Source organism: Leucoraja erinacea, chromosome 34 (assembly GCF_028641065.1).
Source record: "Leucoraja erinacea ecotype New England chromosome 34, Leri_hhj_1, whole genome shotgun sequence".
Lineage (NCBI taxonomy): Eukaryota > Metazoa > Chordata > Chondrichthyes > Rajiformes > Rajidae > Leucoraja > Leucoraja erinaceus.
In genome coordinates this window covers 3,431,048-3,458,348 of record NC_073410.1, presented here as the reverse complement: position 1 = coordinate 3,458,348, position 27,301 = coordinate 3,431,048, and the positions used below count along the sequence as shown (strand labels likewise).

At 37.7% G+C, this 27,301-nt stretch overlaps 1 protein-coding gene across 7 annotated transcripts in view; it reads right to left on the bottom strand.

Moving 5' to 3' along the window:
* dlg5a (discs, large homolog 5a (Drosophila)) overlaps positions 1–27,301 on the bottom strand; it is a 104,409-nt gene that overhangs the window by 71,889 nt on the left and 5,219 nt on the right. For all 7 annotated transcript variants that reach the window (XM_055661672.1, XM_055661674.1, XM_055661673.1 and 4 more), the window contains exons 2-5: positions 10,691–10,801; positions 6,718–6,786; positions 2,110–2,284; positions 441–584 (exon numbers count right to left, since the gene is read on the bottom strand). In XM_055661672.1, coding sequence (XP_055517647.1) covers positions 441–584; positions 2,110–2,284; positions 6,718–6,786; positions 10,691–10,709 — 407 coding nt within the window. In that variant the 5' untranslated portion in view covers positions 10,710–10,801. The remainder of the gene's footprint in view (positions 1–440; positions 585–2,109; positions 2,285–6,717; positions 6,787–10,690; positions 10,802–27,301) is intronic.

Genomic DNA, 27,301 nt, shown 5'->3' with positions numbered 1-27,301 from the left:
TGAGTCAGGCAGCATCTCTGGAGAAAAGGAGTAGGTGACATTTCGGGTTGAGACCCTTCTTCAGACCTCATAGGAAGGAATTCTCTCAAACACTTTTTAACCCAAAAAAAATCTGATTTCCTCTCACTGACAGGCTGCATCATTTGCAGTTTTATCAAGCATGGTCAAAGACACCAATGATGTTTCAAGCAATCTCAGGCATTAGTGAGCTGTCAATGATATACATAGACAAAGTAACTGTCTAAACCCTCTGGCTAAAAATCTAATTTTACATAATTCCTTCAAGCAAATATGTGAACATGTAATGGACTTCAAAATATTATTTGTGTGGAAGCTTATGACATTCTAGCTTCTACCTCAATCTTATTTATGCTCCAATTTATTGTCAGTGTAAATTCAGCGAGCCTGCTTCAGTGTTTTATAACTCTGACTCTACTTACTGATAGAAATCTGCTTCCTTTACTGCCTCCTCACATTTCTTCAGTGTTTTTGTTTGTTGGTTTTGCAGAGACTGCAGATCTGACATGGCTTTCATGCACTGCATCTTCAGTCTCTCATAGTCATGGCTGGGCTTAGGGCTAGGTCTGAAGAGGCAAGGAAAAATCCGATAGCAAAGTTAATACTCAATACGAGTGCAAGAGCATTAAAAATATGAACAGAACATACAATATTTGAGCCTGCCTCTCCTATTTGATTGTGGCTGCATTGTACCTCAACTCCATTTCCCTGCCTTTGCTCAAATATTCTTGGATATATCCAAGAAGAATCAGATTTTAAATGCTTTAAATTACACTGACATTCAGTATCTTCTGGGGTAACTAATATTCGTCAAAATATTTTAGCATTGCCAAAAGTACAAAAGAGGAAACTGACTGAGCTGTTATGCTTATTTTTTTTAGTTAATTTTAAGCTTATAGCTAAACCGGCCCAGCAGAACACATTACATAAATATCAATAGATATGTAATTTATTACACCAATATACGATTGATAAAAACAGTACCCATTTAATTAAATAGATCCTAACATATAACATCTCATTTCAAAATTAGGAATCTAAAGGTGACAACAGTAACTTAATATTTACAGTAATTGAACAATACCTTTCAACAACAAGCGTGTGCGTGTGTGTGCGTGTGTGTGTGTGTGCGCGCGCGTCGTGTGCGTGTGTTCCACTCTGACAGTCGCCATTCCAGTTCCTGGTTTTTCAGGCGAGTCTGCTGAAAAATCGCCTAAGTGCAGCCTCAGGTTCTTGTCCAGCATTGATAATTTCTGGGACAGATGAATAGCTCAAGACAAGCTGGGTCCACTTTTATCCTAATTACCATTGGGGTCTGCTAGTACCTTTGAAGCGGTGTCACCATCCTAAGTCAGAAAGGTGTGGTGTCTGATTAGAGATAAACAACCAGAAAAAAAAGTGCTGAAGGCACATGTGAGGCAGCATCTGTCGAAAGAGCAATAGACTTTCTGATGAAAAATGAGACCCAAGCTGTTAACTCTCTCTTTCCATTGATGAATAATTCTAGCAATGTCTTAACTTTATGGGTTAATAAATGACCAAATTGGCTGAGTCAGAATACAAAATGCTTCCCCTGTGATTAACCTGTTTCCTGATTCTTTCGTTCCTAAGGTGACTGAACAATGTTATTTATCACCTGATTACATCAAAGCACACAAAAATGACCAATGCTGAGGAAAACATTGGCCAAATGAATTAGGAGTGGTGACAAAATGATTTATTATAAGTTTGAAGCCGGGAAAGAACTATGAAAAAGCAGACAAATGCAAGGAGGGTGGTTCTGAGCAAGGGCAAAGGGCATAGTTTCCAGGTAAAAGACAAAAGCATTCAGGGTGGACAGAGGACCAGAAGTAGACAAATGCAAAATGGTGAGAAAATTGTCTTGGCATTCGTTTTTACATTAAAAGGACCAAGCAAATGTAATCTATTATTGTTGCGGCAATGACAGATTTGGAGAAAATTATAGTCAGGAACTGAAGAGGTCAGAGTGTTTTGAACACATATTTCACAGTTAGGTGTTTTACAATTGCACCTTAAAAGATTAAGAGCAGTTTTATCAAAAACGCTGAACAGCGAGTCGATGCTTTGTACCTGCAATCGTCAAATGTCGAGCCTGGTGAAGAAAGTGCCAGCTGTTTGCGTAACTCATCCCGTTCACGGGTGACCTGCCGAAGTTGGTAAACTATGGCTTCTAACTTCTCACTCATCTGCCTGGTATCCATAAGAGTCGGTGGAGGAGAAGCTGCCTTCCCAGACGTGCCCGTACCTGGTCAGAAACACAATGGGAAACATTTTATTATTGTGAGAATTTTTTTTTACATAAATCCAAATGACGTAAAATATTTTCGGAGAAATGTTAACCTGGCCCGTGGGAATTGGACAAAATCAACCACAAGAAACATAGAAAATAGGTGCAGGAGTAGGCCATTCGGCCCTTTGGACCAGCATGCCATTCAAAAAGATCATGGCTGATCATCCAAAATCAGTATCCCGTTCCTGCTTTCCCCATATTACTTGATTCCATTAGCCCTAAGAGCTAAATCTAACTCTCTCTTGAAAACATCCAGTGAATTGGCCTCCACTGTCTTCTGTGGCAGAGAATTCCACAAAGACTTATTTACTTATTACAACACAGGTCACCATTCAACTCATGAAGTCTATGTTTACTCCTGGCAGAGCATTCCTTAAGCCTCATTTTCCCTCTTCTTACTTCACTATAGATCTTCAACATTGTCTCTCACATGCTTAATAACTCCCTTTGATTCTTTTTGCCACTTACCTACACCAAGAGTCGTTTACAATTACAGTTGACAATTAGTTTATCAGTGTGCTTTTGGGATATAGCGATATATTATAGGGCCTATAGGAAACCCATGCAGCCACAGAAAGAACATACTAACTCCGCAGAGCCAACACCCAAAGTCGGAGATGAACACGGGTACAGCTGATTGCTGTATCACCATGCTGCCCATCCAACATCCTGCACAGGTCCACCACACTTCAATTTTAACCGGCTCATCTGATTCATTGAGAAACCAAAAACAGCACACTTAACTTTACAACAGTGTCCAGCAAGCTTTTCAACCAAGGCTGAAAGCCAATTATCTCCATTTTATTTATCCATGATATGATGGAATGATTCTTTGTACCCACCAATTTAAGCCTGCTAATTTCCTGATGCTCCACCACCAACTCCCTAAGCACCTTTAAAGCCCTCCAAAACTTTGAACATTTCTACATACTTGACAGTGAAGTGCAGCTGCATAACACTGTCCATTTTAGACAAGAAAAATATTTAGCATAGGACCAAGGCCCCAATGTTGAAAATTCCCAGGTCTCAGACAATCATTTTCCTGCCCCACTTTAAAATTGGACTGACCCTTCTCAAATGCTCTAGTATTCACATTGCCTAAATGCAAATTCACTAGCAAAGGAAATTACTAGTGAAATTTTTGAAAATTTCTAATTCAATTGCATACTTCCCAATATATTAGGATGTAAAATCATGCATTAGTAAGCTAATTGACAAAAATGTGGGATGAATGCAGCTAATAAAGCTGCTGTATCGCAGATCCATTATCCCATGTTCAATCTTGACCTCTGGTGCTGTTTACATGAAGCTTTGACATGAAGTCTCCCTGGAAGTGTATGGGTTTGCTATTTCCTTCCACATGGCAAAGATGTACGGGTTAATTAGCCACATTAAGTTGCCCCCTAGTGCAGGTAGGATGGAAATTATGGCAGAATAGGTTACAGGGAAAATTAGTGAAGGAATAGGATGGCTCTGTGAGCTGGCAGAGACTCAGTGGGCCAAATGGCCTGTTTCTATGTGGTAAGGAAATATGGAATATATGGAATAAATAGATGTACAATTGTTGCTCATCAAGATTACTAAGTTGCCTATCAGGTGGAATTTTAAATGTTGGATATTGATGAGATAAATAAATTATCTAAACCAAGTAAAAGAAAAGCATAGAGAGACAAAAAAAAAGCTGGAGTAGCTCAGCGCCACAGGCAGCATCTCTGGAGAAATGGAATAGGTGATGTTTTGGGTCGAGATCCTTTTTCAGAAAAGCATGATCAGTCTGGACAATACTTTCTAAGTAAATAAATCACATTTAGTCTTTTAGTAATTAACACTTTACAATCTAAGCACTTTTGAAAAAGAAAAACAAATTGTTCATATATTTTGAACTAACAAGGGTTTGAATTTTAATTGAATTATTATCAATTTGGTGATGCTGAGAAAAAAATATTTTAAAATCTTTGCTGCATGGCTTGGAGCTGAATCCCAATGTCAAGACTTCAGCATATAATCAATGTGAGCAACCCTTCTCAGACAACAAATTAATTGGTGATTAATCTTATTGCTGTTTCTGGGAACTTGTTGGCACAAAAGGGATCCCATAGTTGCCAGAGCAACAGTTTCTGCACGCAAAGATTTATTTACTTACAGTGTGAGACATGATATGGCACTGCAGAAATATCAGAACTATTTAAATGCAAAGTAAAACTATCCTTTTTATTTCACAATTTACTAGCATCTCTATGCATACAGATTTTTTGTATTTGCGTTTGTGGAAATAAGATATTAAAATAGACTATCAGTGTTGTAAAGTTTATTAATGTTAAAAGCAGAAGCCTTACAATACAGTTGTCCTATCGCATGTTAATCCCCGAATACTTTACAAAGGATTTGTCAGTTTCAAAGATTTTTAAAAAGTGAAAAAACCAAATAGGTACCGTTAAATAATTTAACATTAACTCTTCACATCTCAATAAATCAATTTACAACATAAACATTCGACGGCCTATAAAACCTGTGCAGATTTTCCACTTGATTTGCATATTGCCTGCACTATTTCTAAATCAGTTCAACAGTCTCCTTCAATCACAAGCATTTGTTTGAATAAAATATCCTCATAAATCAACCTTGGTTACAAGTTAATGTTTTAAGTTCATTAGAAACCTAAGTCACCATAGAAAATGAAAACATTTTTTACTGTTTTCCAGCGTCAAAGTGTACAAAATGAAATATAGAGGTATATATTGTTAAGCTGCTTTGAAAATCATTCTAATCCACAAGAGAAAATTGCAAAGTGACAGGGTATTGAATACGAAAACATTGACTTGGTTAATTTTCAGCTTATGATCTTAAAATTTCGGTGGCAAGCTCATTATGGTACATTCATCTCCCACAAAACAAAATTGCAACTTTATAGCTCAGAGCAGTTGGAACCAAACATGATCCCTTGGGTTGAAGACATGTTCTCCGAACGACTCATTTCTGGTCATTCTCAAGACTCAGTGTCTTCTGGTTACAAACTCAATAATATAAACTCACTAAAACATTTGTTAAAAGGATTAATTCTGAACAGCTTTATTACATCTGCCTTTCTGCTTGTCCTAATGAGTTACAGGTATATGCCTTTATTCCTTCATGGGATGTGAATGTTGTGGTTATTGTCTGTCCATATATGCTAAACTAAGAGGCCAGATAAGAGTCAATGACATTGGCACGTCTGGAGTTGCATATAGATCAGAGAAGGCAGGGATGCAGATTTCTTTCCTGAAGTTTTTTTATACACAAGATGAGTTACTGCAATCGTCCATTAAATTCATGGTCACCAACACTGAATCTACATTATTTTAAAGTATAAATTTAGCCGTTCAACATAAACAAATCTATTTTGCCCCAGCTTTACAGCCTTGAATGACATCCTTTAAAATACGCTACCTAAAAGATGTCAAAAACTCTTTGGGCTAGACCTATACTGTTGAATTAGGCCGAAGTGGATGTACTGAGATTTTTAAAACCTAACAATGCAGTTCATAAACTCACAGCACCAGAGGAAGCCACTCAGCTCCACGTTTCATCTTTAATCACACCATTTCATAACCTTGCAATTTTTCCTCCAAACAATTATCCATTTCCCTTTTGAAAGCTATTCACAAAATCAAACTGCACCACCCACTCAGGGCATTGTCAATCCTAACCCATTTTTCATCTCCTATCTTTTGTCAATTCCCTTAAATTCCCATCTGCCACTGGAAACACTTTATGTAAGTCCATGAAATGTATTTGGTCTTTACTATCTAAATTGAATCTAAGTTATGTCTGAAATCTCTTATCCCTAATTTCCTTTGAGTAATTCACGTTTGCATCTTTGCCAAGGCCTTTAGTCGTTCTTTGGGTGACAAATTAGAATGGTTTATAAGAACATACCTAGAATAATCCATATATGGAGACAGTTGCACGCATCAGGACGTATATTTTTGATTAAACTAGAGCCCTTCTGAATGAGCTTCCTAAATATAGAGCAATTGCAGCACAGGGCTATGGAGAAGGGGATATCCATAAATGTAGGGATAATGTGACTGGATAGTTTAGATTGAGATATATCATAACAACCATGGTTTCCTAATCATAATCATACTTTATTAGCCAAGTATGTTTAGCAACATACGAAGAATTTGCTTTGCCATACAGTCAAACCTGTAGTCGGTTTAAAGCTGGAAGGTTATTTTGGTTGGTTTGGTTCTTTGGGGAGCTACATTATTGGGCATGAGATTACAGTGATATGATTTGATGGATCTACACATACCGTTTTAAAATATTCATTTTGTAATTTTTGCATGTCAAAGAAGCAACAACTTAATGAATGGGACCCGAGATCAGAATGAAAATTGAGAACTTACCGACACTGCTGAGGGAGCTGCTACTTTCTGAGTCCGAAGGCATTGTTGACAGCACACTATAGGTAGATCCTGAAACATATATTTTAAGCAAAAGATTTACATAACACCTCTTCAATAAATGTGTAGGAAAGAACTGCAGATGCTGGTTTAAATCAAAGGTGGACACAAAATGCTGGAGTAATTCAACGGGACAGGCAGCATCTACCAATCTTTCCACCACCACGCAGAAGAAGCGCAAGACAGACACCACTGTATGCAGATGCCGAGAAGTATGTTCAGCTCCAGTTGAACAACAACTAATCTTGTGTGTGGACTCGGTAAGAAGAACAAAATAAAGAGGTTTATAAAGATACAGTTAATTTTGAGATGGTCAAGTAGAAAGGATTTTTCCAGTGATTGTACATTGGCTAGTAGGATGGTAGGGAGAGGGGGTCGTAGTCCCCTGCGCTTCAGTCTTAGAAAGTCCTTTCACATTTCATCATTGAAAATGATGCGCCTGAACAGTGAAGACATCACATGGATATGCCACACTGAAACTCAGTGATGGTTCTTTCCCATGTGTCTGCGTAGCCAAGAACTGTCAGAAGGCAGTGTACACAAATACTACTCCAGTAAGTCATGTGATCCAACACTGTAAATACAAAAGCCGCTGAAGCTTACGAAACAGAACACTTGCAGATGCAACATTCTACTGCAGTGCTACTTTTTAATCACATTGTCCAGAAACTTGACAAAGTATTTTAACCTTGCACACTGAAACACCGCTTCCCAAGAATAAATCACACAGCATTTGATTCAACAATTTAGCTTCCTAAGGAAATAACATTTAATCTAAACAAAAATAAATAAATCAGACAGTAAAACCTCCTGAGCACGTCCTGGACTCTCCTGAGCAAGTCTTGAACTCTCCAGAGCATGTCTTGTTTTAAGCGGCAAAGCACATGAAATGCTCGTTATTTTTTAGGTAGTTAACCAAATGACAGGGACACTTGGCCAAAGACAAATACCTGGAGAGATCTGCATTAATACAATGATGCAACATGGAAAAGTACACTCACTTCAACTTCATTTGTTCTTTGTTTAGGTGGAAAAACAAAGCTTCAATTAGCACAACCGCGTAATTTATCTATATTTGAAACTCATCAGCCAACTGTCTTTCCTAACAGCAACTTTATTGGATTATAGAGATATATTTTCACCCAGAGGATAATGAAGCTATGGAATATAACTTGGAAGGATAGTGGAGGCAAACCAGTCACAGTATGACTGGTGAATAGCATTTGGATTGACAATTGTTGAGGGAGTTGAAAATCTGGACTAAATTAGCTGAATTTTAGAATACTGAAGAAATAAGACTAATATCAGCCAACCTGAAGTAACAATAATAATAATAATAATAATAATAATAATATTCTAATCAGACTAAGTATGTATCAGCACAAATAAACATGAAAATAATGTACAAAACGTCATATGCGCTTTACCAAAAGGCATTTTCACACACTCCCCAAGGACGATAAGTAAATACTTAAATAACCGTAACAATATTTAAGATTTGCTTCAAAGGATTCAGTCTCATCTAGTGATATGTTAACATATGTGCTACCATCAGAAGAATTTGAACTCCATTGTTTATATAAAGAGAAACCTGGCTCGTGAAGAATGGTTATATTTGACTGCAAACCAGTTTGTGGGTAATTTGGATAACAGTGGCAATGGCTGACAGCACAAGAAATTAAAGCTGATTTTATTTTAATTCTGACGCCAACACTTTGTTATACTTATCTTTTATATTTGTATCAATGTGTCTGACTGGATATGCGTCTATCATTTTATTTCTATTTTACATGATATTTTAAGGCATCTAATAGTCTTAAAGGAAGAAAGATATAAGCAGCGCAGGATTAACAAGAAAATATAATTGAATATTAGTAGATTCCAATACTTGCTTAATTATAAATTTGACAGTCAGTGGCCCATTGTATACAACATTGATCTCATGTACAGCAGCAGTCATTTAAATATTGTTTTAAATCTCTATGCTTTGTATTGTATGGATAGGATTTCCTTGGATGCTATGTTTATTTGCTTAACATGTTTGATAACTTTTTAGTTTCACTAAACTAAACAGGTATCAAGTACGTTAAGCAAATAAACACAGCATCCAACAATATACTAAGGAAATCCTTTAAATACACTCCTTGAAAAGCACCAAGTTTATTTTGAAGATTTATATATGATAACAATGCGCAGTGGGCAAGCAGGTAGAGCTGTTGCTTCACAGTGACAGAGACCTGGGTTCAATTCTGACATTGAGTTGTGTTTAGTTTGCAAATTCTGCGTGAGGTCGCAGGCATTTCCTCTGGAAGATCAGATGTTTTCCCACATTGCAAAATGTGTGGTTTTGTTGGTTAATTGGCCTGTGTAAATTGCCCCAAGCATGTAGGGAGAGGATAAGAAAGTGGGATAACAGAATTACTATGAACGGGTGATCTATGGTCAGCGTGGATTCGGCGGGCCACATCTCCAAACTAACCAGAAGTTTAAGCTAGTGAAGTAGGAATGGTAACACAACATCTTAAACACCCTGGAGCATTCAGGCCCATGTGTGTAATTATGATCACTGAAAACATGCCATAATGGAAAGTCATGGTGCAGGAAGTATTCAAGCTGCTTAGTTTAATAAAATTAGCTCATTTTCCCATCAAAACTTAAAGCTTACTTTTTAAAATCAACATAGATCATCTTTTAAAATCAACATAGACCATCTTAATATACTTTGAATCCTATTTAAAAGGTTATTTGCAGCCAGGGCCAACACACGTAGGTGAGCAAACAAATTCATTTTCTAAATGACTGTGTGTGTGGATAGGTAAATGAGAAGTTAAGGGCAGGGATCATGAGGTACCTAGTTGACATTTCCCACACTTGGTTCTAGGATATTTAAGCTGACAGTAATGACAGATACTGCCTTAGCAAATTAAGCTGGCAATGACATACACTATTTGTAACTTTGTGGTCTGGCAGCCCTATCGCATGTAGATAGGAATGGTGGGGACAACCATTCAATTAATCAACTATTGGGAGATGAAGGCTTGAAGATCATCCCTATCCTTAATGAACAAAGTAACCAACATTTGATTGGTAAATAAAAGACTGAAGCATTTGCAACCATGTACAGTCAGAACTGCCAAATAGATGATCCATCAAAGCTTTCTTCCAAGCTCCCTACCTTCTCGGAAGCCTGCCTTCAGCCAAATCAATCCACACCTTGTAGTGTCAAGAAACAGCTGAGAGCACCAGATACATCAAAAGCTATGGGCCAGCTAAAATTCTATATAGCACACCATTAACAGTAAATATACAAACTTGGTTCTTTATTGCAGCAGACTGAAAGCTCCACTAGATTTACTCATTTCTCCTGTCTGAAAAACAAACTGCTAATCTTCCAAATATTCTGTTTACCCCAACACAAGAAACACAAATCTTAAAGCAATCGTTAACCTGTTATAAATCTTATTTTACACATTTAATTAATTTCACTAATGCCAAGATAGACAATGCAAAAATGCTTTATTTGCCTGATGCAAAAAACTCATCAAATATCAATTTTTGTTTATGAAATATTGTCACAAGACCTGGCGCTGAAAAATAAGAGCTTTCTCTTCTCTATATCAAGCAGTGCATGTTGCAATTGTAAATTGTTTCCTTCCCCACATTTGCTGTTTAATTATTTTCAGCAGATTTAATTTTAATACAGTATTGCCAAAGTTAGCCACCTTCTGGGAAAAAGATATGAATAGTGAATATGGATTGAAATCAAAAATGAAATTGCTTGTATTTAAATATACTGACATAAGATGGAAATGCCATTTTTCATTAACTACAGATTGTTTATACGTTTGAATCTCTATGTTTTAAATTTACTGTAGCCAAAATTAATATTCAAAACAACTGGTACGAGGGTACTCACCAACACAATCCTCAGCCATGTTTCTTTTACCACATTCTGCTTGGTCGAGAATGATTCAGCTTGCAACTTTTGAATTTCTTAATACAACAGTAGTGCTATTCATGCTTCTTCCTGTAACAGAATCAAACAAATATGTCACTGAAAACTTCTAACCAATATATGATGAAACCAAACAAAATTAAACTATTGCACTACTTTAGTCTGATTGTCAATGATAGTTTAATCAAATGATTTAAAATAATCCGAGACATAAGGCACCAAAGGAGGAGTTTGAAATTTGTTGGAACAGGACTCATTACAAGATTTAACGTGTAAGAATTGGTAATGACTTGAAAAATAATAAATGTCACAAAAGCTCTAGATAATTAGTTACAAAACAATGAATGATGTTGCAATATTGGTTCAGGGTATCGTGCAAGAGCTAAATAAATGGGGATGTATCAAAAAGCTGTTTCATTAATATAACTAAACTAAACTCTAACTATGATTTACCGTACTTCTTTTTGGCTATCTACTTAGCTCATGATTTCTTCCTCCTCAATACCCACAGCAATTATAAGCATCCTTGCGAATATTGAAACAGTGCAACAAACCTAGGCACATGGCGGCCCAGTGCAATGCAATCATCTACAAAAACTACAAGCGGGAAAACCACCAGATCAAGGACTGCAAAACGATCATTGTCACGGTTCGTACTAGCAGCTGCATCACGGGCAACACTGCAATCTATGATATGTTACCCGGGATGCATATTGACAAAGGTGTTGCTGTGAAATCATAAAACTTGGTGAGATGACCTTTCCAAATCATGCTGATTTTCCAGTACAAGATGTCTGAAAGTGAATATTGCCGCCTGGCACATTACAACTGCAAGAATACATCCTTGCAAGGCGAGGCTGCGATGTTTAGTGCAGCCAATGTCATGGATTTGTGGGGAAGAATTGCAACTGAAGACACTGGTAATTACTACTCACCCAAGGACTGGGTCTTGTGCAGCAGCTCCACAAACTCAGTCCATATTGTTGATAAGAGGCTACGAGCAGTATTAGTGCTTTGTACATCGGATGTATTAAATAAATGTATTAAGCGGATGACATTAAGAATATACTGGCTGGGCAACATTATGAATACATGGACTGGATGACACTATGAATGTAAAGAAAACCATGCACTGTTTTGTATTTCAAATGCATATTTTTATGAATAAAGTCTATTCGTATGAAATAAAAAATAATAATTCTACCAAAGAAGAGTTAGAACCAGGACCAAGGACAGTGAAGATGGAATGAATATCATTGTGATTTTTTTCTGACATGAAAGGCTCCAATGACCCATTGAACCAAAATTGTAATCGTAATAAAAAAGCAATTTGAATTTCAACAACTCAGTAGTGGCTCAGTGACTCAAGCTTATTAATTCAAGCTTAAAACACTGGCTGACACTTCCATGAAGACATACTGCATTGGAGTATCAGAAATATTGTCTTTAGGGCATGCCTACTCTCTTAATTTAATGCAAAAGATCTCACAGTAATATTCCTTCAATGTTCATGGAAATTATTCCCAATGTCCTTATAAATATTTACTTATGATTATCACTCCACTGCTATTATGGGAGGGTGTGTGTTGAAATTGGCTACATAACTCTTTGCATTGCAGCAGTGTCTACAGTTCTTTATTGGCTGTGAATTGCTCTGGGGAATTCTGACAGAGTGTGGAAGATTTAACAGAAATGGAAGTCGTTCTTGTCAACACCTGGATATCATTCATCAATAAAGCATGGGATCTTTCATGTATTCCTACATTCAGCTTTGTTAACAAAAGTGACTAGGCAAAGATTTTATCTCATGGTGATTCTACTTCTGCACCTATGTATAAATCAGACAAGAGTCAAACTCCAAATTCAATAACTGGAAATTATATGATTAAATGCACACTCTAATAATCCTTACATTCCCCCTCAAAGCAGAATAATAAAGAACAAAAATATTATTTTTTTTTGTTTTAATGCAGAGAAATTCAGCTTTGACTAGCCCAAATACTGTGCAACATGCCCAGTGCTGCAAACTATTTATCTGTGCTTGTGGCTATACAAATCGACTTATAATCTGCTTTTTTATAGACTCTGCGGCAGCAGGAAGAACGCAACACAGCTACAACGTACACATAAAAAAAAATGTTTTAATACAATATCATGTCAAACTGAGTCTGAGCCAAATTTGAAGCAATGACTAGGAATAGCTCAATTTAGTGCAAACCCCATCATTTACAACCACTCATGAGCAAATAACGCTATTTAAATTAGGTGCCGTTGGCTTCTTTTTAACGAAATGACATTAAATTCATTATTTTCTTTGGCATGGGTGACCATATGTTCCCTCTACAAATGCTGTTCAACCCACAGAATTCCAGCAGGTTCATTTTCTGCTTTAGATTCAAGCATCTGCAGCCTCCGATGTCCACAATTTCCCCTGCAGCCACTTTACTTTGATGAGTTCTAAATTCTGTCTTTCATTTATCATTGAGGATAATTTCCAATAATCTATTAAACTAACAAATAACTGCACACCTTTCGGGCCAAGGGGGAAATCCATGTGGTCCTGGGTATAAAATGCAAACACTATAGACTCAGCACTGATGGGCAGGATCGCATCCAGGTTAGTGGAACTATGAGACAGCTGCACGACCTGCAGGACACTGTGCTGCCTGACATATTAGAAACTTACTATTCCATAAATGCTGAATAAATAGGTTTTATATTTCTTCAACTTCATCATATCGTATCTGCAAAGGTGTTATATGCTATGTATCATATGTTATCTATTCAGATAGCATCTGCCCAGAGATTCTTGCGGTAGTGCTGGTGTTAACCTCAGGAAGTTCTGCGGTGGAGCTTGAACTCACCGCAGTCCGCTTCCGCCAAGCGGAAACCACAACAGTTCTGTACACACAACGATACCACAACACTTCTGAGCTGGGCTGACATACTGTTAAACAAAAACTGCAGATAAAATACAAGAATTCCTTATTTTAATGGTACTATAATGATTTCTAAATTAATTGCACCTCCATAGAATGTTGAGAGCTAATATAAACAACATTTATCTTTCACACAATTATTCATCAAAAACGATGTAAAAAGCTGTTTCAAGAGCAGAGATTGTATTTTGTTTTGGTCATATCCCTTGCTGTTGGTTGGCAAGATCCACCATTTAGTTTTCAGTATACCTTGGATCTTATGATCTTCATGCCCCAGTTTCAAGTTCCTACAACCTACCGTATTTCCCGGCAATGAAGACGCACCTGCGTCGAAGACGCACCCCACCACCTCCACCGGTTGCGCCTGTGCCGAAGGGCACCGCGGCTTGCTGAATGGTGGGCGGGCCGGCAGAAGGCACTGAGGTGACGGTCGGTTCCGCGGTCCAGTCCCGGCGGCCGCTCGCAGCCACCCGTGCTACTTCCCTCCCCGGTCACAATGCGGTGGCACCAAGCCCGGAGCGCTGCGGCAGCGGTGAGTGAGTGAATTGCTGGCATGTTCTCCGACCCCCTCCTTCTCAACGCTCCTGCCCTCCTCGCAACTTTACCCCTGGTAGCCCAGGTAAGTTTCCAACGTTGTGCAGCCCAGGCCGTGCTGACCTGAGCCAGCTGTGGAAAGGAACTCTACCCCCCACCCCTCAGTGGCACTGTCCTTTTACAGCCGCTTCCCACTTCAACCAGTTCCAGGGTCGAAGGCTTGACAGGTTCCGCGGAGCAGTCGCTACGAGAGTGACGTTGCTCGGCCTAACCTTCAGCCTCCAAGACGCATGTAAATTTTTTGGGCGTTATTTTAGAGTACAAAGTAGCGTCTTGGAAGCTGAGAAATACGGTAATCGAATGCCAAATGAATGTTCCTATTAAAAAAAGGTAATGCTGATAATCTACTCCAAAGACATACAGGTTTGTCGGTCAATTGGTTTGGTATAATTTGATATAAATTGTCCCTAGTGTGTGTGGGATAGTGTAAGCGTGTGGGGATCACTAGTCGGCGTTGACTCGGAGGGTCGAAGGGCCCATTTCGATACTGTATATCTAAACTAAACTAAAGTTGAATAATTGGTATTTAAACCTCTGGAATTAGCTGCATTTTCAGCCACGATATATATACATATTGATTTAGTCCATTTTAACTGATTTCTTCCCCCCATTTTGTTTGAGAACATATGCATACAAAAGCTTAATAAATAGATTCTGCTAAAATAAGTTTTCTATCTTTGATTCACAATTCAAATATACCTGAACTAAAATGTATATTCAGCTGTTCAGGATAGCAATACATGTTTGGAAATGCACCTCTTTAAATCCAGTGCTGCTTGACAAGGTTGCAAAGCTGTGACAGTGTTGCAGGGGTGGAGTTGCTGCCTTACAGCAAAATAGACCCGCGTTCAATTCTAACTATGGGTGCTGTCTGTACGGAGATTGTACTTTCTCCTTGACCGCATGGGCTTTCTCTGGGTGCTCCGGTTTCCTCCCACATTCCAAAGACATGCAAGTTAGGTTTGTAAGTTAATTGGATTCTATAAGTTGTCCCCAGTGTGCAGGATAGAACTAGTGTGCAGGGATTGCTGGTCAGCGCTGACTCGCTAGGTCGAAGGGCCTGTTTCCACGCTGTATCTTTTAACTAAACTAACCTGAAAACCTTGATGGTAAAGCTAAACTCTGGATGAATCATTAAATTAAGTAATTTGGCACATACATTGAGGGCCAAAGGCCCTGAACCTGATGTAATATTCTACATTCTAGATTAACTTAAATGATAATAAAAAAACACTGCAACTGTACAGAAAATGCTAGAGACGTTCAACAGGAGGAATCAATGGAAAGAAAAACAGGGTCAATGTTTCAGATTTAAGACCATTTATCAGAACAGTAAAAGAGAGAAAATAAGGTCATTATAAATTGCGGAGAAAATACAGGGGGTAAGGGGTAGGACAGTCTTTGATATGGTGACCACGGTTGCCGTGGGGATAAATTGCAAAGTCATCCAATCATTGAATTAAAGGGACAGGTAGACAGAGAGAAAACATAGAACAAAAGCTCTGAGATGAGATTAGTTATAGAGTGAAAATTCAAACAAAGGAACTCTGAAAAGGTGCACAGTGCAAGGCTGTCAGACATGCCCAGCAGGTAGGGCTGTGCTAATGAGAGGAAAACAGCCAATATCTGTCTGCAGATCTGTTGTTTCCAAATAGGGGAAACAGTTCATCACAATCTAGGAAGTGCCTCGTAATAGTTTTTGGCAGTGATTGGTGAAAGCTGGAAATTAACTTCGTTTTTAAGAGATTGGTCGAAGCTTGCGTCATTAGGAAAATAAAACAGGGGGAAAACTGCATACATAAAAGCATTCTCAAACAAGTCCACATGGATATTTATCACAACCCTCACATGGATATTTAACAGAACCCTATCAACTAATTAGCATGCCTGCTAAATACCACTAATTTTGAGATAATTGAAGGAACAGGACCATTACTTTTTCTGAAGGCTATGTATGTGGCTTCTCTTGCACAGAAGCAAATACTAAGGTGAAAGTTAGGTTTTTAAGAGGCCATAAACACCTGTGTTGTTTTAGTTCTGTAACCATGCACATATCACTTGTTCACTTGAACTATCAGAACACATACGTTCAAGAAAATGATGGTATGGATGGTGGGACAGAATCCAAGAATCAAAAAATGGTAAAGAAATTGGAATGGACCAAGTGATGATAAACCTTAATCTCAGTAATACAGGATGCCATTTGATATTCTAGTAAGGTTGTTTTATGTGGCAGCAAGTCTATTAACCTCATGGGAAAGGTGCAAACAAGTTTGTGGGTGTGATAGGCATTGATCTGCATAGCAGTGTGTAAATTTAAGACATACACAAAAATAAGCATTCTCCCATGCTTGAATATATTTTGGAAGCTAACAAGATTGAAATGTATGTTAAAAAAAGACAAATTACAATGGTCAAAAAAGGTCAATTGTCAACATTGCCTGGATGTTTGCAGAATATATGGACATCAGTTATCAGAAAGATAACTTGCACACAAGAAAACCCAAAAGGTTGAAAAGCAAGATTACCTTATGAACACCTCAATCAAGGTAACAGCATGGCTGAACAAGTCTATAGGTGAACATCTATTACTTATTGTATGAGAGTGACTTACATTTGAAAACTTATACTTCATCAAGATCTGATTAAACACTTTCGGATATGGATTCTGGTAAAAGCAAATTGGGAAATTAAACACATTTTAAAATGTAACTTTATACTTGCAATTAAATAGGAATTATTTAGGGCAAGAGACTACCCTTTGGCAAATCATGTCACATGTCAACTTTTAAAAGCTATCTAATTAACTCCACTGCCTTGCTCTTTTCCCACAGCACACTGAAAAATATAAATCCCATTCTATTTTGAAAGTTACACCTGAGTGTTTCAGGTATCCCTTTTGGAAATAAATTATACAGGAATAATTTCTTGGGCAACTGCTGTTTTCCTCCTTTCTCTGGATTTTATGACAAATTATAGTAAATTTATCCCTTTCGGTCATCAACATTTCTGCCAAAAGAACATTTTATTCCTCTCCACTTCATCAAACCTGCCTCAATTTAGAACACACAAATTACTGGCTGTAATTCCAATCCAAGCTTCTCTGATTATTACGCACTGGTGAAGCCCTCACCCTGAGGCCCATTCAAGTAGTTCTCCCCTCCTTTGTTTTGACATTCTTCCCAAAATGGCCATAATTGGGCACAATACTTCAGTTCTGTATTCGGGAATGCCCCGACCACCAGACATGCCTGAAAATGAAATGCCAGCCTGCTGAAGCTAAAACATGTTCTACATCCATGCGAAACAGCGAAAACTACAACACTTACATGTAAATTCAAATTTAAACAGTTTCAAAGCTATTTAAAATGACCAGAAACAAGGCCACAAAGAATTCCTCCAGTCTTTTCCTGTTTCAATGCATATTCTTATAACTTAATTTCAACACCTATACAGGTGTGCATTATTCAGACACAAATGGTCTCAATTTGTTAATTTAGACAAATAATAAATGCTAAATTATATATTCTCATCACCATAAATACAACGTGCAAATTCAGACCACTAAAGGTGTTTTCTCTGCATGAAGATCATCTTATTCATGTGTGGTGCTAGACATTAATAATAATCTAATGGTTTGGCCAACCCCATATCTATCACCTGAACATTCACTACCTTTATTACAAGCTCATCATGACTGGATTGTGTACCCGCTATAAATTGTTTCAGTCTTCTACCCAACAGCACTGTGGACCCCAGCCTGCACCAATTCAAGGATATTAACCTCCACCCACCAATCTTCCAATGAGAACTGAGGATAGGCTACAAATGCAGGTCTTGTCGAAAATGCCCACATTACAAAGATTTTGTTTGAAATCACCAACGTTTTTTCGGCATGTATTTTGAGTGCTGACAGTATATCTTGGACTGTATAGCAAAAGCTAGTTGGCATGGTGATATGCAAGATGCTCAGGGATATGAAGCCACCACCATCAGAGTACACAAACAGTATGCTGTGTCAGCTGCAATGAACAAGATTTTATTGTAGCACTGGAACTGCAGAAATTACATTGAGAGTAATTAGGCTGCTTGCCATGGTTACCATTGCCTCCAGATGACATTGAGAACAAGTGCACAATGACTTCATTTCTTCTCTCAGTACCAATGCAGAGAACCATGCCAGTCAAGTCATCTGAACTACAGGGAATAAAAATTGTACTTGAGGTAGTTGCCACATTATTGGGCAATCATTGAAATGACTGGTATAATCACTCATAAGAATTAATTACATAATGACTGGTATATTTGTGTTAATTGATCGGGAATTTCAACATATACACAAAATTTAAATGCCAAAATTCATAACACACTCAATAACTGTGACCATTCATTTTTGAATTGATGAAAGGAAATGGAATTTTTTTTAATATTTTCTCTAGTACACCAAACACACACCAGAAAGTTAAGTTCTTGAGCACTGTAGGATGTCTCTATAGCCCACTCAACCTTTGAATGTACTTTGTGACCAGTTTAGGAAGAGGGCTATTCATTATCTGTCCTCCCATTGCTTCCTTCAGTGGTGGAACCAGTTGTTCCACTATGGCCGATAAACTCTACTAAAAAGAAACTACTACTGTAGCAAGTTTTTTTACAAACTGGTGTAAAATTACAACACTGTAATGGGGCGTGTGAGACAGCACAACATAACCACGCAAACGGAACTTACCAAAAAATAAATCACAATCAAATGCAATCCCCCATAAGAAAATGTTGCCTGGGCAAAATTAAATCTGTATTTTATACTTTCTGGAATAGATTCAATTCCTCACATCCATAGCTGAAATACTGATAGAATCAAAGATAACTGAAAATTAAACTTCCAATCTACTTCAACTTTTCAAAAAAAAAGATAATCCAGCTGATATATAATGGTGGCCATATTGATTGACATCAAATATTAAATATGACAGGAACCTGAACTCCAATCACTTCAATTAAATGGAATGTTCTCAAAAAGCTCAGATGTTCAGGTAAATTTTTGAACATCTTGTGTTTTTATTTCAAGTTCTAACATTTGCAGTTTGGGATTTTCTATTGGACAAAGTTTTACTCTTATAATTGTAAAATCTAACACCATGCATTTTTTTCCTTTAGGTATTAATGTTTTAACTTTTGCAAATGCATGAGTTTTAAGAATTTACAAACAGGAAAGATTTTTAATATGTATGTCCCTGTTGATTTCTTCAACAATAACCATAATTGAGCAGCATGGTGGAGCAGCGGTAGAGTTGCTGCCTTCCATCCAAAAAATTAAAAACCAGCCGCAACTAAAAATAGGTCGCCGTTTTAAAAATCGGTCATTTTTTAGTCGAATCCGGTTGCGATGCTAGTTGAAGGTGGTTGAAGGTCTTACCGTAGCAGCACTACGGTAAACTGTACAGGAGTATTCGGCACAGGTTAGTACACGGTAATGAAAGACTTTCTCGCCTCCAATCATCTCTTATAGTCAATAACAAATAACATATCTCATAAAAAGTTAATATACACTATCATGAATTGGTTACATTGCTAGACACTGTCTACAGCAATGTTTCAAAATGCATATCCATTTCTCCCACTGAATCCTCTGTTCTAAGTGCTGATGTGTTGCTATGGGAAGTTTTTCTCTCAATGGTACTCTTTCTGCAGGTATGCAGTCTATAGGTAAGAGAATTCTGATTACACCATAGTCAGAGCAGAAAGAATTGTTGTTTTAATTAATTAAAAATGGAAGTTACATTGTTTGAAAAGTATCATTGCACAAGTGACAGTAGAAGAGATTACCTTTTCAGTTTCCAAAGCAAAAGCCTGAAGTGGCCTCCTGCAACAAGCCGGCAGCCTGCAATGTTGCGCCTTTGTAAGCTATATAATTTTTCTGTATGTATATTTTTCCCAAACATTATGTCAGAGCAAATTTCTATTCATTATCACAATTCTTTTGGGAGTGATACGTAAATTCCAGAAGAGCATCGTTCTGTTACACAAACTGCTGTAACGCACAGGCACATTGTACTTACAAAGACCTAGTATTATCTGTAACAACCTTTCCCAACGTCACATACAGGGAAACCTGTGACATCCAGCAGTGAAAAAAATAGCTGGTCAGAGAAAAATTCTCAAAGACAATAAACAAATAATCTTAAAAACATGAATATTGGCTAACTTTTTATGATATTTTATATTCTGCGGAATATGTTAATGTAGAAGTTACAAATAAAACCTTTGAAAATTATTATATATTTGACATTTTGCTCTATAACATAATCTGATAAATTGATAATCCTTGTATCTACAATTAATTTATTAGGCCAGGGAAGTTGGAGAGCATTAATTGTTATAGTACACCATTAAAAATCTCAACCTTCTGAAAACGTCATTAGAGTCAGGATATTTTTAAGAATAGCTTTTGTCTGATTTCTGAAGAGCTTGGCAACAAAGAATGCAAATTAGCACACCCGCCAGAAGGCTTGACTGGAAGTATGTTTAGTTTCATTATGTAATAACAGCAAACACTTTTGTTTATCAATAGTGTATTTCATTGATAGACACAGACATTGACTTTGCCGGAATATGTACAATGACAGTCATTCGACAGCTATGGAAAACTTTAAAGTTATTAGTCTACAGATAATCAGTTTCTCTGCTCAATAGAATTATCAATACCATAATCAGCAGATTACAAGTTTGTTGCACGATCTGCAATGAATTTAATTAAATTCCATTGATTGATGGAATAAAAAGAAACTGCAGATGCTGGTTTATACCAAAATTAGACATAAAACACTGGAGTAATTCAGCAGGTCAAGCAGCATCTTTGGAGAAAATGGATAGGTGACATTCTGGATCAGGACCCTTTTTCAGACTTTGATGTAATGTGTAGGGTATGATTAATGTACTGTATGTATTTGACAATACAACACAAACAATTATTTTACAGCATAAAAAGGATGTAATGCATTTCACCATTCCATTCAGCCAAAAGCATTGCTACAATTATGCATCTAGAACAAGGCATTCAAAAATTGACTAGATTTCACTTTCAACTTTACCATAGGATACATTGTTGGGGTTTGTGAAAAGCAGGTTTGGAGCCTCTGTGGTTTAACTTATGGAGGTACCGACCCCGATAACGGTCGTTGTGACAATGGACACCAAGCACAACGACCGTTATGGGATCTTTGCTTCACCAGACATGTTATTGTATTTTTCTCCTGGTATTGATGAAGATATTTCCCTAGATCACTATCAAAACATATCTGTATGTGGGGCCTTATGAAGTATAACTATGAATTAAATATTCATGATTAAATGTGGCAAAGATTTTATGTCACATTTTTGGTGTCCAAAATGTTAGTAAAAACGATGAAAATTTGTAGGTTATGAAAAATGTTTTTGATTTTTGGTCTTGAAGTTATCTAATTTATATCTGTTATTTGTAAGGTTTCACATGATGGGTAGATTTTGATAAGAACAGTGTATTGGTGTAAAAAGCTGAATAATAATCGAATTCCTCAAAATCTCTCCAATATTGTAAAACAGTATGCAAACAGTTGTATGAAATTAGCTTTTACCATTCTGATCTTTTTAACAGCTACAATTCAGAATTGCCGGAATACAAATTGAAATGAAGCTGAATGCCAGTCTCATGATTTTGTTTACATTGCTGATAGAGTATGTCACACTTGGTTTCATTTCTTAATCAACTGAAACAATACTTGCTTTTTTTAACAAGTCATGCAAACTTAAAGACAGTCACATTTGTCAGTCTGGAGTCACATGCATTGGCGAATGTGGGTAACGATAGAAAATTTTCTTTCCTGGAGAATATTAGATCTAAGTCAAATTTTATGACAATCCAGCAATTTCTGAAATTAGCCCTTTAAAAAATAAATCCAAATTAAATTATTTTAAATTGCACAGCCACTATAGTGAATCTCAAACATATGTTTCTGTATCAATGGATCAAGATTCTGTCACTATCTCAGTAATTTAACCACTACACCACCCAATAATAACTCCATTAGTAAGGCCTGCATGGTCCAACCTGCGTAGAATATGTCCATTATATAATCCGCTTATTATAAATTTCCACTGATAAAAAGGATTTGATCGTAGAGCAGCGGACACCAAGATATTCTGCTCAAACTTCCCTCGAGACCAGACACTGAGTAAGCAGAAACTAAATTCCTTTATTCCCAAGTTCTCTGTTGTGTAGATCTTGAAATAATGGCAGCAAATATACCTGACTTTCCCCGAAAGAAGGGTCTCAACCCAAAGTGTTACCCATAATTATTCTCCAGAGATGCTGCCTGACCTGCTGAGCTACCCCAGCACTTTGTGTTTACCTTTGGTATAAATTAGCATCTGCAGTTCTTTATTTCTACATTCCGACTTTCCCCATATTTTCCTCCATCCTGCTTTTATAGCTTTCCTAATTGTTTTGCATCTTTCTTCCCCAACTAACACTGCACTAAAAATGTCAAAACCAATGATAAAGGGAACAAATAGTAATAGGAAGGAAATGTTTGATGAGAAAATATACAAACCAATGGAGATGAGTAATTGCACAGATCTCAATAAATGTGTGCCTGCTACAAAGCAAACCTAAATGAAGATAGACAAAAATGCTGGAGAAACTCAGCAGGTGAGGCAGCATCTGTGGAGCGAAGGAATAGGTGATGTTTCGGGTCGAGACCCTGAAGTCCATTACCTTGAGATAAATGTTATTTTGCCATAGTCTGCCAAATAGTTCTAAAAAGGAAGGTAGTTTACAGATCCCAGTGTGATAGAAAATGCCACAAAGGAGACAACCTCCCATCCTAAAACAGGGTAAATATGATGGTTTGAAAGAGCTGCAATTATAGCTCACATCACTGTCACTCCAAAAGATCCAAGACAACTTTAATTGCAGTAACTATGTAATCAGTGCATGTGGAAACATTTAGCATTTGAATTTATGCATTCAGGTGGAATACAACAAATAAGATATTTATTTTAAATTCAGTCACAATCTAGTAAAATCACACCTGAAAAAGATGTGATACAGATCATGTACTATTTTTGGAGATCAGGATTTATTTTATGTAATCATGAGATAGATTATTCAACAATCAGTTCGAGAAAGAACGGACATGGATTTTAAAATATGCATGTCCCAGTCCAATTGAACATTTGGAGGGTTTCTTTCCAACTCCACTTATGCTGCAATATATTAAGTCATGATGACCACAATGTTTAATTCCTGGTCTACACTGACAACAGATCTCAGGGGCATTGGTGTCAATAATAAGCCTTTGCAAATGAATACTGCATTTACCATGATCCCAGCTTTCAATTGCTACTGACTTCTGCCTTCTGCACATGTGGAACGTGTACATCTGTGGATTTTGGCAAGAACGAGATTCAACTTGGCTGCGATGCCCTGCGTGCCTGGCTTGCCTGCTGACCTCACAAATGAAGAACGGCTATTTGGCAAAGTATAAGACGACTACCATTGACTGCAGAACGATACCGCAAGTGAGCAAGCTGACATAAAAAGTCAATGGATAGAGAGAAAATCGTCATTTTGGCATACACTGCTAAATTAAAGGAATATGTTTCTCAATAAGAAAAAAAACATGGAAAATGTTACCTTTGAATGATTAATTTTACCATTCGTGCAACAAATGGAACAATTCACATATTTTAAAGGACAGGGAAAAACTGAGAAAATTCCATTTGTTAATGCAACTAGAAATCAGAGCCATCCTCTTTAACTGTTAATTTATTATGTGCTTATTCTTTTGCTCTCCCATTTTATTGGTTTGTCTTAATGACGGTAGAATTTAATTGAGATTTAGTTATTGGGACAGTATTATCAACATTAGTCTCTTAAGAGATTTAATGTACAGAAAATACTAATACAATATTAACATGGATTTTGGTTATAGCAGATGGACCTACCCACCTTCACTGCCAAGCCAGGCTGCTGACCCCAGCCCAGCTCACACTGCCGCTCCAGCCACTTGTAGGGCAGGGAGCCAACACCCTTCACCTCCCTGGCCTGCATTGTGTTCCTGGCCACTGACCTACACTTCCAGGCTGTCAATGCCCCTACTCCCGTCGCCCACACATCTTCCGTGGCCGCTCCCTGGCCATCTCCACGGATGCTGCCTGGCCTGCTGAGTTACTCCAGCACTTTGTGTCCTTTTATGTGATAACCAGCATCTGCAGTTTCTACTACTTATACAATGCTAATCGGTTATCGCGGATAATCAACAATAACGGTCTGTTATAACGAGGATTTAGTGTACTTCACTTTAAACCATTATTGTGCACTTCTTCAAACCAATCCACACAAAATAATATATTTACTGAGGCACTGAAACAACAGGCACGCCTGTTTGAGAAACTGGATTTATCTTATAATTTTAACAATTCACATCTATGTGACACCATAAACATGAGATGTTGCTCACGATGTTTTCTGAGGGAGACCTAAGGGCAGAAAATAAAAATACCATCAGACCGAAGTATGGTCATACTTCAGCTGATATCATATGTCAAAATAATAGAGGCGTTGCTATAATATTTACAAACCAGAAGCCATCCAATTGATTCCACCAAAAATCTACTTCAACCAGTCAAAGATTATGACAAATTTAGGTATCATCATCTGTAAAATACTTATAACTCATCTCTCCCATTAAAACCACAACCTCTTATTTTAGATTCTAACATTCTTTGCAAAACATTTACTGAACATAGATTTCATCTGTTCCACATTTAAGCAAAGTGCATTGATATCATGCCAAAGGATAAAATTCCAGCTAAATGTCAAACCATGACGTAGATGCAGCAGTGTATTTTAGTAATATTTAAAAAAATCAATATTTACTGTGAGAATATCAAAAGCATGTAGAAGCTGTACTTGATAGCATGTAAATGTATATAAAACGGCATCTTGCTAACTTTAACCTTCTTTAAATTTTTGACATAAATAATGGAATCACTGAATCACAGAAACACACAGCACAGGAAAAGGTCCTCTCCAACCATGTTAACTCCAACTATGGTGCCACCATTCATTCATCCCATTTGACTGCTTTATGCTCATATCACTCCACACCTTTCCCATCCAACCACCAGTCTAGAGTGCAATTGAATCTGCCTCCACCATCATAGATGACAAAGATGATTATCAAAAATTACAGCAGAACTGTGATCCACTGGGCAAGTAGGCTGAGGAATGGATAAAGGAGTTAAATGCAAGGTGGTGCATTTTAGCAAGTTAAACCAGGGCAGGACCTGCACGGTGATTGGCAGTGCCTTGGGGAGTGTTGTAGAGCAGAGTTCTACGAGCGCAGGTGCACAATTCCCTGAAAGTGGCGTCACAATATAGGGTGGTCAAGAAGGCTTTCAATACATTTGCCTTCATAAGTCAGGGTAATGAGCACAGAAGGGTCTCGACCCGAAACGTCACCCATTCCTTCTCTCCACAGATGCTGCCTGTCCTGCTGAGTTACTCCGACATTTTGTGTCTATCTTCAATTTAAATCAGCATCTGCAGTTCTTTCTTACACATAGAAGTAAGGATGTTATGCTGTAGTTGTACAAGTCATTGGCGAGGCCGCATTTGGAGTATTGTGTTTAGTTTTGGTCCGTTTATAGCAAGGATGGGGTAAACTGGAAAGAGTGCAGGGAACATTTAAGAGGATGTTGCTGGACTTGAGGGCCTGAATCATGCGCTGTCTGCCAGGGATGCAACGTGAGCTACAACAGCCGTGTCAGCTGGTCAGTGAGCTAGTTTTGAAGCAGGGGCAGAAGAGGTCGGCAACTCAGCCGTGGATTGCACTCCACCGCCTTATTCACCATCCATCCCAGTGTTGCACCACCAGTGGCCTAAACTAGAAGAGAAGCGAGCTCAGGTAATGCTTTTATATCTATGAAGCAGACTGGAAGCCCTCACCATCCTCCTTTTGCAACACCACAGGTCATTCAGGAAACGGAACTAGCTATTGTGAATTGTTTACTCAGTGCAAGTTTATGTAACTTGTCTATTACATAAGTCGAGGAGTGCCTGCAGTTAGTTTTTGTCAGGTTGTATTACAAAATAATTTATACAGCTACAAGATCATAAAATATACCGGGATTTTGTGGTTGCTTCAAAAGTCTCTATTCTCCCCTGTTACTGAGAAGTCAAATGAATCACTGCGATCCAAATGATTTGAAATCAGAGGACAAACATCCAACAACGATGAGATGAAAATCCAGCCTGACTTCCCAAAGCTGACTGGTGAATGTCCCATTCACAAGCCCTTTCATAAGTGACAATGTGATAGATAGGATGTGAATAAACGGTGCATCCCTGGCAGACAGCGTATGACGGTGGTCATACTTTCCTGCAGATGTGAAGCTGAAGTAACTTGACACACTCTCTTCAGTGGAGTACTAAGCAAAATAAACGTAGCCAAAAAACATGTAGTTAAACCAAAATCCCGTCTGCACTCCAGTGTGGACGAATAAAATATCCATGGCATTATTTCAATGCAAACCAGAGGGAATTGACTATTCCCGTATCCTAGTCATTAATGACCCCTCCAGCAAAATCTTTCACATTTCTCATACTGAGCACTCTGACATATTAAATGTGTGCTTATGACCTTGATTGCAGTGCAAATGCTTAAATGCTGGACTCGATATCTAACAACTTCCGACATCCAACTAAAATATTGGCTCAGCTTGGTTGTTTTGTTTTCCATCTTATATTTCCTTTTTGAAGTGAAGACATTCTCGCCCTGATCTACTGGGCACATCTTCCTACTCTGCATTTCATAACTCCTGCATTCTTTTGTCTATGTTTGCACTCTTTAATTGCTCCCATTCACTCATTCACCAGATAACCACTAACCCCATGATTATCCCAGTTTTACTCAGTCAAAGACATTCACCCTTTTCGCAGCTTATCAGGCTTCTTTTCTATCTTTCCCAATTCTGACAAGGAGTCATCAATGTGAAACGT